General features: G+C 45.9%; 1 protein-coding gene across 1 annotated transcript in view; it reads left to right on the forward strand.

Moving 5' to 3' along the window:
• The window catches only part of LOC124004956 (glyoxalase domain-containing protein 4-like), a 93,235-nt gene that overhangs the window by 61,413 nt on the left and 19,322 nt on the right, over positions 1-12,500 (forward strand). The window contains 10 exon segments of the mRNA XM_046313760.1: positions 2,752-2,775; positions 2,864-2,887; positions 2,976-2,999; positions 3,088-3,111; positions 3,200-3,223; positions 3,312-3,335; positions 3,487-3,510; positions 3,629-3,652; positions 3,741-3,825; positions 3,914-3,993. Of these exon segments, the coding sequence (XP_046169716.1) occupies positions 2,752-2,775; positions 2,864-2,887; positions 2,976-2,999; positions 3,088-3,111; positions 3,200-3,223; positions 3,312-3,335; positions 3,487-3,510; positions 3,629-3,652; positions 3,741-3,825; positions 3,914-3,993 (357 nt within the window).

The raw sequence follows: 12,500 nt of genomic DNA on the forward strand, positions 1-12,500 counted from the left end.
AAAGAGAGGAACAGGGAGATAAAGACATCCAATATTGCCTCTGCACCCTTTTTGGGAGCATGTTTTAACACGAGACCTGGATAATACATCCTCCCAAAACCCATTTACAAAGACCAAGATAAATCTACAAACCTTTATACAGCAGCCGTACTACAGACAGAGGAGGATGAGGGAGAGAAAGGAGAGGAGGAGGGAGAGGAGGAGGAGGAACATGAAGGAGTGGGTTTTGTGAGAATGGGTGGATAGAGGGAGGTAAGGAGGAAAGGACAAGGGAGGGAAATGTATAAATAGAATAAGGGAGTAAGAGAGGGATGAGGCAAAAGAGAGGGATGAGGGCGAAAGAGAGGGATGAGGGAGAAAGAGAGGGATGAGGGAGAAAGAGAGAGAGAGATGAGGGAGTAAGAGAGGAATGAGGGACAAAGAGAGAGATGAGGAAAAAAGAGAGGGATGAGGGAGAAAGAGAGGGATGAGGGAGAAAAAGAGGAATGAGGGAGAATGAGAGGGATGAGGGAAAAAGAGAGGGATGAGGGAGAAAGAGAGGGATGAGGGAGAAAGAGAGAGATGAGGGTGAAAGAGAGAGATGAGGGAGAAAGAGAGGGATGAGGGAGAAAGAGAGAGATGAGGGAGAAAGAGAGGGATGAGGAATCTAAAGTTCTTTAGAGGGAAAAGTGGAAAGAGGGAATAATTTGAAGAACAGAAAATGTATAATTCTCTAACAAATAGGTCCTCGTGACCATCTTGACAGACTAACCTACGTGTCCCACTGGGAGACACCTCTACCACTTTAACCCTTCTGCTAGATCTAGTCAACGTGTCTTCTGTCCTCACCCTTCACATCTCATCCTCAGCTTCACACCTCAATCACCACCTACACTACACAGGACATACTCAGCAGGTATCTTGCCCTAAGGTGCCACGTTAGTGGGTTTTTACAGATTGTTTTTCAACTGTGATGTCACCCTACACTACATATGTTGTATCTTAATTTGACCTGTACTGTTGCAGCAAAATAAGTCTGCAACAGCAGGATTTATACATTTAAGTCCATAATGTTGCTTGATCGGTGATTACGGTATTAGCTGGTAAAAATTAGGCAACAGTGAATTCATGTAAATCACAAAGCTCATCTGCATTTCCTTCTAAGCAAAGAAAAAATTCTCAGCAATGAAGGAGTTATCAAATTAAGATCCTACACGTGTATATTTGTCTGTGTCTTTGTAGGCTGAGAATAGTTCTTACCAGAGCATTTCAGAAACAGCCCAATGAGGAGACTCTCAGTTAGATAGCAAATGTTCAGTTTTTCCAAAAAGATTATTTGTGTTGGAGAAATCGCTCCGTTTTGTTCATCACGTTTGGCTAAGAAAAACACCCCAAAAATTCAGTCATCAAAACGCCTAACTTTTTTCCAAATTAACTCCATAATATCGACAGAAACATGGCAAACGTTGTTTAGAATCAATCCTCAAGATGTTTTTCACATATCTATTCGATGATATATCATTCGTGGAAGTTTGGTTTCTCCTCTGAATCACATGGAAAAATACATGCAGCTGGAGATTACGCACCAATTTCAACGGAGGACACCAGGCGGACACCTGGTAAATGTAGTCTCTTATGGTCAATCTTCCAATGATATGCCTACAAATACGTCACAATGCTGCAGACACCTTGGGGAAATGACAGAAAGTGTAGGCTCATTCCTTGCGCATTCACAGCCATATAAGGAGACATTGGAACACAGCGCCTCCAAAATCTGGGGCATTTCCTGTTTGAAGTTTCATCTTGGTTTCGCCTGTAGCATCAGTTCTGTGGCACTCACAGATAATATCTTTGCAGTTTTGGAAACGTCAGAGCGTTTTCTTTCCAAAGCTGTCAATTATATGCATAGTCAAGCATCTTTTCGTGACAAAATATCTTGTTTAAAATGGGAACGTTTTTCATCCAAAAATGAAATACTGCCCCCAGAGTTTCAAGAGGTTTTAAATAAGCATCAGAAATGGTCCTTATTTAGCATATCAAAATCCGTGTCAAGATCCTAATATGGACCTCAGCCAACAGCTTTCAATGTGCTGAGAAAATATTCTACAGTTCTAGGATCATACGTTTGTTACAGCAGGTCAATAATCCTTCAGCAGCAGGAAATGTGTATTATTATATATTATTATGTGGATTATAATTCATGGATTTTGGTGTTGATACATTTTTCGTTAGAGCAAATCAAGTCTGACATTTTAACGTGGAAATGACAAACTTCGGAAGCCTCAAATAAACTGCAAGCTTGCATTTCCTGCAGTACAGGAACCTTCTCAGTGACACAAGAGTGATCAGATCTGTTTGTAGGCCTACTATCAGTTTTTGTCAACATATAGACACAAATATCCGGAAGGAATCTGAAAATTATATGTGCATGAAAAAAGGAATTTCAAATTTTTTAAATTATTGAGCAATGTGCTGAAAACTCAGGAAGTCAACAGACATCGTCTTTATTTTCAGCATATCAAGATCCGGGTATGGACCAACCCCCCCTTCCTCCTCCTTCCATCCCCCCTTCCTCCTCCTCCCATCCCCCCCTTCCTCCTCCTCCCATCCTTCCTCCTCCTCCTCCCATCCCCATTGCCTAGGTCCGTCTTCTGTGCGTGGCTCTGCGGCCCATCCCCATGACCTAGGTCTGTCTTCTGTGCGTGGCTCTGCGGCCCATCCCGTGCCTCCTGCCCTCATCCCTTGAACGTTGTGCGCCTACCGCTATCTCAGTGGATAAAGCTGGAGAACTGCAAGGTAATCCCGTTGTGCGCCTACCGCTATCTCAGTGGATAAAGCTGGAGAACTGCAAGGTAATCCCGTTGTCCGCCTACCGCTATCTCAGTGGATAAAGCTGGAGAACTGCAAGGTAATCCCGTTGTGCGTCTACCGCTATCTCAGTGGATAAAGCTGGAGAACTGCAAGGTAATCCCGTTGTGCGCCTACCGCTATCTCAGTGGATAAAGCTGGAGAACTGCAAGGTAATCCCGTTGTGCGCCTACCGCTATCTCAGTGGATAAAGCTGGAGAACTGCAAGGTAATCCCGTTGTGCGTCTACCGCTATCTCAGTGGATAAAGCTGGAGAACTGCAAGGTAATCCCGTTGTGCGCCTACCGCTATCTCAGTGGATAAAGCTGGAGAACTGCAAGGTAATCCCGTTGTGCGCCTACCGCTATCTCAGTGGATAAAGCTGGAGAACTGCAAGGTAATCCCGTTGTGCGTCTACCGCTATCTCAGTGGATAAAGCTGGAGAACTGCAAGGTAATCCCGTTGTGCGTCTACCGCTATCTCAGTGGATAAAGCTGGAGAACTGCAAGGTAATCCCGTTGTAAAGCTGGAGTCTACCGCTATCTCAGTGGATAAAGCTGGAGAACTGCAAGGTAATCCCGTTGTGCGCCTACCGCTATCTCAGTGGATAAAGCTGGAGAACTGCAAGGTAATCCCGTTGTGCGCCTACCGCTATCTCAGTGGATAAAGCTGGAGAACTGCAAGGTAATCCCGCTGTGCGCCCCGCTATCTCAGTGGATAAAGCTGGAGAACTGCCGCTATATCAGTGGATAAAGCTGGAGAACTGCAAGGTAATCCCGTTGTGCGCCTACCGCTATCTCAGTGGATAAAGCTGGAGAACTGCAAGGTAATCCCGTTGTGCGCCTACCGCTATCTCAGTGGATAAAGCTGGAGAACTGCAAGGTAATCCCGTTGTGCGTCTACCGCTATCTCAGTGGATAAAGCTGGAGAACTGCAAGGTAATCCCAGTGGATTGTGCGTCTACCGCTATCTCAGTGGATAAAGCTGGAGAACTGCAAGGTAATCCCGTTGTGCGCCTACTGCTATCTCAGTGGATAAAGCTGGAGAACTGCAAGGTAATCCCGTTGTGTGTCTACCGCTATCTCAGTGGATAAAGCTGGAGAACTGCAAGGTAATCCCGTTGTGCGTCTACCGCTATCTCAGTGGATAAAGCTGGAGAACTGCAAGGTAATCCCGTTGTGCGCCTACCGCTATCTCAGTGGATAAAGCTGGAGAACTGCAAGGTAATCCCGTTGTGCGCCACTCTGGGTCCATGACCAATATGATCAATATATATAATGTCCTGCTAGCACAGTTGTTTGCAGAATTCACAGCCTGCTATGTTTGTGAACACCACGGTTAATAATATATAGGCTTCTATATCATTCTACATGAATTAATAATAATAATAGCTTTGTTTGAAAAATATCAATCTTTTGGAGATGATTTTGTTTTCAAATAATGTAAAGTGAGTGAAAAAAAGGGACATTCTTGAACATGGGGTGAGAAAAATAAAGTCAGTTTGTTATTTAGAATTGATTTATTTCTTTTTTTTAGACAGAGAGAAATCAGAATCCTACCAACTCCTCATGTGTCTCCCGGTCACGGCCGGCATGAGTATTAAACCAGCATTTGCAGCATAGAGGTTTGCTCTGACTGTCTTAGACCACTGGGCCACTCAGGCACTGGACTGGTCGGGTGTAAGCTACAGTACTACAGTAAGAGATAAATAATCCTAACATTTCTATACTCTAATTGTAGTCTAAGTTTCTCTTAGAAAAAAAACCTTAGTGTAACAACAGTTTTAGAAAGTGATACTGATGAGTAGTAACAAAAAAACATGTATTTCCCTGGGTGTTTACGTTCAGGACAGACGAATAGCAATTCTTACACTATTGTTCTAAATTCAATCACCTTCTTCATCCTCATCATTCAGTTAATTGAAATTCAATTTTTGAAGTCGTGCACAATTATCAGTGTATATTTGGTTTATGTCGTCCATTCAGTGTCAGTTAGAGACACAGTTGCGCCTTGAGACCCAAAATCATAATCAGTGGTGTTACTCCCCCTTGTGGTGGTCTGGAGCAATGAAGTAGTGACGCAGGGTACCGTACTAAACCACAAATGACCTCTAAATCCCACAGCATAATCTCAAAACTTTGAGTTGAACAGCCACTGTATCTTGAATGTGCAGAGAAAACACAGATCTGCCTCAGTCAGTGTAAAAGACATCGGGATTCAGGATGTCAGAATATGGTGCACATCCACAAAACTCCAAACCTTGGAAAGGGTCTGTATTCTCTGGAATATCAAAAACATGCAAAAAAAACGCCCTCTGATTTGAACCCTTTTTCGCTTCCTGTCTCCTCTAACATGTATGTTTCTGTTCAAAGACATTGACTACATAACACAGTTCAGTAAATCCAAAAAAGTAGCCTTCACATTGAATGGATCATTCTTCATATCTGAGTAATATTTGACCATGTTTACAGCCCAAACCATATAATGTGCCAGCGTCTGAGGCGTGTCAAGACCTTGCCATGAAAAATGGAGACAATGCAAGCCTGGTACAAGCCAAAAGGGAATTGAATTGACTAACACTCCGAGCTTTACGCAGAATTCAGGTACGATGAAATCAATATGAAATATAACGTTGCCAGTTTGAATGGATTATACAATCATGCACTGTCGATGCTCCTGACGGTGTTCAGTGGTGTTTTAAGTTATTTTTTCCAAACACAGCACGCATAATTATATCATACTTAATTCGTTGCTATCTTGTGTACAGAGGGACAGATAGAAAGAGAAATGAGAGAAAAGAGAAATGCACACACACACACACGCCTTTGCGTTTATTCCACGTCACTTGCACACAACACATAAACACACTTCAAACGATCGCAGGTGCTTATTCTAAAAATGCTTCGATTTGTTAATGAGGCTGGTCCAGGAGAGAGAAATGAAAGGATGGAAAAAGCGAGATACAAAAAACTGTCTGAAGTAGTGTAGAAAGAGCAGGGTTCATACACGTAACATCCTGATTCAACTGTTTTTCATTTACCAGGAACTTTGTGTCCCCACAAGCCTTTGGTTTATTCCTTGTCCTTGCAGGTAATAATAAACTATTGAAGAGCATCTTTTGGAAATTACTATCCTTTTCATCAAGCAGTTGAGAGATACTGAATGTGTTATACCACCGTGACTTGAGACCACTTTACTGACATTTTTTCAGAACAGCCTGATCTCATAGACTAGACGTAACATAGTTAACCTACTCTGGGACACTCTAATTAGTATGATATATTACATTTGGTATGGTTACACAAGACATAAGGTTACTTATGTCAAAAAACAAATGTTGAGAGGATGGTCGGGGTGGCCTGGTGGACATGTCATGTGGAAGTCTAGCAACCCAAAGGTTGTGTGTCACGGGTGACTTGCTACTTTGCAACTCCTTAACATGTTACCTAACTTTAGCCCAGCTAACGTTAGCCACCTAGCTCACGTTAGCCACCTAGCTCACGTTAGCCACCTAGCTCACGTTAGCCACCTAGCTCACATTAGCCACCTAGCTCACGTTAGCCACCTAGCTAACGTGAGCCACCTAGCTCACATTAGCCACCTAGCTCACGTTAGCCACCTAGCTCACGTTAGTCACATCAACTTGGAATTTGTAACATATCATATGATTTGCAAATTCATAATATATTGTATGAATTGCAATTTCTATCATATCATACAAATTTAAATTTCATATCATATAAAATGGATGATGAACATCCACAGATTAATGCATACCATACAAAATGTAACATATAATACAAATTGGAGTGTCCAGTATTTAATTACTGCCCTGAGTCCAGGTTGCTCTGAACGGCCAACTCTCTGCTCGGAAAGTGTCATGACGTTTCAGACGGTTAGAGTCCTTGACCTGTTACAAAGAGTTCTAAGACAGAAAAATAACAGTCCTGTTGTTACATTTACATTTACATTTAAGTCATTTAGCAGACGCTCTTATCCAGAGCGACTTACAAATTGGTGCATTCACCTTATGACATCCAGTGGAACAGTCACTTTACAATAGTGCATCTAAATCTTAAAGGGGGGGGGGTGAGAGGGATTACTTATCCTATCCTAGGTATTCCTTAAAGAGGTGGGGTTGTGTTGTTGTGGTTTTCGAACACCCACACAGTAAAGAGCCCAGAGAAACTGGCACAGGCTGCAGAATGTCTAACTAGCATTTCTCAAGTCTAGGTTGTTGGAGGTTGCAGTGTCTGCTAGTTCTTTCTCTTTGTCTGTCAGTTTCATTGATTGACCAGAGAGTCCAGAGGCCTCCCAGGCCCATATCACTGACTGATTAAATACAGTCAGAGACTGTGGCATGGAGGACAGCAGGTCCAGACATCACTACACAATACATTACTGTTCGCAATAGACTCTGGAGGACAGCAGTTCCAGACATCACTACACGTCACACTACTGTTCGCAATAGATTCTGGAGGACAGCAGTTCCAGACATCACTACACATCACACGACTGTTCGCAATAGACTCTATTTAACGTTGTGGTCCTTCAACAGTTTGAAGAGAGAAGAGGAGTGTGACTGTTGGCCATAATCCAAAACGGGAAAACACATTTGTTGCGTAGTTAAATATGAAAGGGAGTGGTTGTTTGCAATAGAAAGTAAATATAAACGTAGTGATTCACTAGAGACGGACAAAACGTTTTCATTCTGCTATTATGTCTGCTGGCCTCATTGTTCCAAACCCAACAGTTCAGACTATTCCATTTCCGTCTGTTGTGTTCTGTTTGATGACATAACGATAGTTCTAAAAGATAGTTCTGGTGTCAGAGGTTAAACAGCAGCATATCCATCCCCAACTCAGCCTGTAGTACGGTGTGATTGTGCATGTGTGTGTGTGTGTGTGTGTGTGTGTGTGTGTGTGTGTGTGTGTGTGTGTGTGTGTGTGTGTGTGTGTGTGTGTGTGTGTGTGTGTGTGTGTGTGTGTGTGTGTGTGTGTGTGTGTGTGCGTGTGCGTGCGTGCGTGCGTGCGTGCGTGCGTGTGTGTGTGTGTGTGTGTGTGTGTGCGTGCGTGTGCGTCTTTCAGAGTTGATGCTTTATTTTGTGAGGCTGAGATGCTTCTCTTGGCCCTGCATTGCCTTTGCCTGCTGTCTCTATTGGGTTATCCATGCAGACATAAGCCTGGTGTTTTACTGATACTGCCTGTCCTTTTTATGATACTGGAAGATGAGATTTAAGAGGAAATCTGTGGAGAGGCGGGAAAAACGATGGATTCCTCTCCTCAGCCGTCCCGCCGGACAGACTAGCGTCCAATTTTTATTTGAGCGAAATACCTCAGAAAGAGGAGAGTTATGGACAAACAAACACATTCACTGTTTCCTTCTGTTGATCTCTCTCCATCCCTCCATCTACACATTTATCTCTACCTCTCTACGCCTCTCCCTCTATACCTCACCTTCTCTCGCTCGACTTGATTAGTGTAGTGTTAGCTAGCTACATAGCTGTCTTTGCTGTCTTCGTATCCAAGATAATTGTGTAGTTTAGCGTGTGTAGTCTTAGAGTGATTATCTTAATTTACCGAGGTTAGCTAGCCAGCTATTTGTCGTCCTTAACGTAGGAGACTCTGCTAGCTAGCCAACAGCTAGCCAACGTCTTCTGAATAGAATTCAACAACCCGGTCGCATTCACAGGTAGTATCACATTTTCATTTCATTTCATTACAGTACAACGGTTTGATTTGTTTGATCGTAGCTAGCTACATAGCTAGCTACATAGCCGTCTTTGTATCAAAGATAATTGTGTAGTCTAGAGCGATTTTCTAGGTTAGCTAGCCAGCTATTGTCGTTCTTTTAACGCAACGTAATGTAAACAACACTGCTAGCTAGCCAGCTAGCCCCCGAATAGCAGCACTGCAGAAACTATTACACTCAACGGAACGACTTGATTAGTGTAGTGTCAACAACGCACCCACTGCCAGCTAGCCTACTTCAGCAGTACTGTATCATTTTAATCATTTTAGTCAATAAGATTCTTGCTACGTAGCTTAACTTTCTGAACATTCGAGACGTGTAGTCCACTTGTCATTCCAATCTCCTTTGCATTAGCGTAGCCTCTTCTGTAGCCTGTCAACTATGTGTCTGTTTATCCCTGTTCTCTCCTCTCTGCACAGACCATACAAACGCTCCACACCGCGTGGCCGCGGCCAGCCTAATCTGGTGGTCCCAGCGCGCACGACCCACGTGGAGTTCCAGGTCTCCGGTAGCCTCTGGAACTGCCGATCTGCGGTCAACAAGGCAGAGTTCATCTCAGCCTATGCCTCCCTCCAGTCCCTCGACTTCTTGGCACTAACGGAAACATGGATCACCACAGACAACACTGCTACTCCTACTGCTCTCTCTTCGTCCGCCCACGTGTTCTCGCACACCCCGAGAGCTTCTGGTCAGCGGGGTGGTGGCACCGGGATCCTCATCTCTCCCAAGTGGTCATTCTCTCTTTCTCCCCTTACCCATCTGTCTATCGCCTCCTTTGAATTCCATGCTGTCACAGTTACCAGCCCTTTCAAGCTTAACATCCTTATCATTTATCGCCCTCCAGGTTCCCTTGGAGAGTTCATCAATGAGCTTGATGCCTTGATAAGCTCCTTTCCTGAGGACGGCTCACCTCTCACAGTTCTGGGCGACTTTAACCTCCCCACGTCTACCTTTGACTCATTCCTCTCTGCCTCCTTCTTTCCACTCCTCTCCTCTTTTGACCTCACCCTCTCACCTTCCCCCCCTACTCACAAGGCAGGCAATACGCTCGACCTCATCTTTACTAGATGCTGTTCTTCCACTAACCTCATTGCAACTCCCCTCCAAGTCTCCGACCACTACCTTGTATCCTTTTCCCTCTCGCTCTCATCCAACACCTCCCACACTGCCCCTACTCGGATGGTATCGCGCCGTCCCAACCTTCGCTCTCTCTCCCCCACTACTCTCTCCTCTTCCATCCTATCATCTTCCCTCTGCTCAAACCTTCTCCAACCTATCTCCTGATTCTGCCTCCTCAACCCTCCTCTCCTCCCTCTCTGCATCCTTTGACTCTCTATGTCCCCTATCCTCCAGGCCGGCTCGGTCCTCCCCTCCCGCTCCTTGGCTCGATGACTCATTGCGAGCTCACAGAACAGGGCTCCGGGCAGCCGAGCGGAAGTGGAGGAAAACTCGCCTCCCTGCGGACCTGGCATCCTTTCACTCCCTCCTCTCTACATTTTCCTCCTCTGTCTCTGCTGCTAAAGCCACTTTCTACCACTCTAAATTCCAAGCATCTGCCTCTAACCCTAGGAAGCTCTTTGCCACCTTCTCCTCCCTCCTGAATCCCCCCTCCCTCTCTGCAGATGACTTCGTCAACCATTTTGAAAAGAAGGTCGACGACATCCGATCCTCGTTTGCTAAGTCAAACGACACCGCTGGTTCTGCTCACACTGCCCTACCCTGTGCTCTGACCTCTTTCTCCCCTCTCCAGATGAAATCTCGCGTCTTGTGACGGCCGGCCGCCCAACAACCTGCCCGCTTGACCCTATCCCCTCCTCTCTTCTCCAGACCATTTCCGGAGACCTTCTCCCTTACCTCACCTCGCTCATCAACTCATCCCTGACCGCTGGCTACGTCCCTTCCGTCTTCAAGAGAGCGAGAGTTGCACCCCTTCTGAAAAAACCTACACTCGATCCCTCCGATGTCAACAATTACAGACAGTATCCCTTCTTTCTTTTCTCTCCAAAACTCTTGAACGTGCCGTCCTTGGCCAGCTCTCCCGCTATCTCTCTCTGAATGACCTTCTTGATCCAAATCAGTCAGGTTTCAAGACTAGTCATTCAACTGAGACTGCTCTCCTCTGTATCACGGAGGCGCTCCGCACTGCTAAAGCTAACTCTCTCTCCTCTGCTCTCATCCTTCTAGATCTATCGGCTGCCTTCGATACTGTGAACCATCACATCCTCCTCTCCACCCTCTCCACCCTCTCCGAGTTGGGCATCTATATATATATATATATATATATCTCCGGCAAGGCCCACGCTTGGATTGCGTCCTACCTGACAGGTCGCTCCTACCAGGTGGCGTGGCGAGAATCTGTCTCCTCACCACGTGCTCTCACCACTGGTGTCCCCCCTCCTATAATTGCTATGCAGACAACACACAATTAATCTTCTCCTTTCCCCCTTCTGATGACCAGGTGGCGAATCGCATCTCTGCATGTCTGGCAGACGTATCAGTGTGGATGATGGATCACCACCTCAAGCTGAACCTCGGCAAGACGGAGCTGCTCTTCCTCCCGGGGAAGGACTGCCCGTTTCATGATCTCGCCATCACGGTTGACAACTCCATTGTGTCCTCCCAGAGCGCTAAGAACCTTGGTGTGATCCTGGACAACACCCTGTCGTTCTCAACCAACATCAAGGCGGTGGCCCGTTCCTGTAGGTTCATGCTCTACAACATCCGCAGAGTACGACCCTGCCTCACACAGGAAGCGGCGCAGGTCCTAATCCAGGCACTTGTCATCTCCCGTCTGGATTACTGCAACTCGCTGTTGGCTGGGCTCCCTGCCTGTGCCATTAAACCCCTTCAACTCATCCAGAACGCCGCAGCCCGTCTGGTGTTCAACCTTCCCAAGTTCTCTCACGTCACCCCGCTCCTCCGTTCTCTCCACTGGCTTCCAGTTGAAGCTCGCATCCGCTACAAGACCATGGTGCTTGCCTACGGAGCTGTGAGGGGAACGGCACCTCAGTACCTCCAGACTCTGATCAGGCCCTATACCCAAACAAGGGCACTGCGTTCATCCACCTCTGGCCTGCTCGCCTCCCTACCACTGAGGAAGTACAGCTCCCGCTCAGCCCAGTCAAAACTGTTCGCTGCTCTGGCCCCCCAATGGTGGAACAAACTCCCTCACGACGCCAGGACAGCGGAGTCAATCACCACCTTCCGGAGACACCTGAAACCCCACCTCTTTAAGGAATACCTAGGATAGGATAAGTAATCCCTCTCACCCCCCTTTAAGATTTAGATGCACTATTGTAAAGTGACTGTTCCACTCGATGTCATAAGGTGAATGCACCAATTTGTAAGTCGCTCTGGATAAGAGCGTCTGCTAAATGACTTAAATGTAATGTAAATGTACACATTTATCTCTACCTCTCAACGCCTCTCCCTCTATACCTCACCTTCTCTCGCTCTCTCTCCATCCCTCCATCTACACATTTATCTCTACCTCTCTACGCCTCTCCCTCTATACCTCACCTTCTCTCGCTCTCTCTCCATCCCTCCATCTACACATTTATCTCTACCTCTCTACGCCTCTCCCTCTATACCTCACCTTCTCTCGCTCTCTCTCCATCCCTCCATCTACACATTTATCTCTACCTCTCTACGCCTCTCCCTCTATACCTCACCTTCTCTCGCTCTCTCTCCATCCCTCCATCTACACATTTATCTCTACCTCTCTACGCCTCTCCCTCTATACCTCACCTTCTCTCGCTCTCTCTCCATCCCTCCATCTACACATTTATCTCTACCTCTCTACGCCTCTCCCTCTCGCTGTAGCGCTCTCCCTCTATACCTCACCTTCTCTCGCTCTCTCTCTTTCTCTCTCTCTGTTTTGGGTTTGGATTTAAATTCATCAATGCCCCTTCTTTATGGTTGTG

This window comes from Oncorhynchus gorbuscha, linkage group LG19, assembly GCF_021184085.1.
Source record: "Oncorhynchus gorbuscha isolate QuinsamMale2020 ecotype Even-year linkage group LG19, OgorEven_v1.0, whole genome shotgun sequence".
Lineage (NCBI taxonomy): Eukaryota > Metazoa > Chordata > Actinopteri > Salmoniformes > Salmonidae > Oncorhynchus > Oncorhynchus gorbuscha.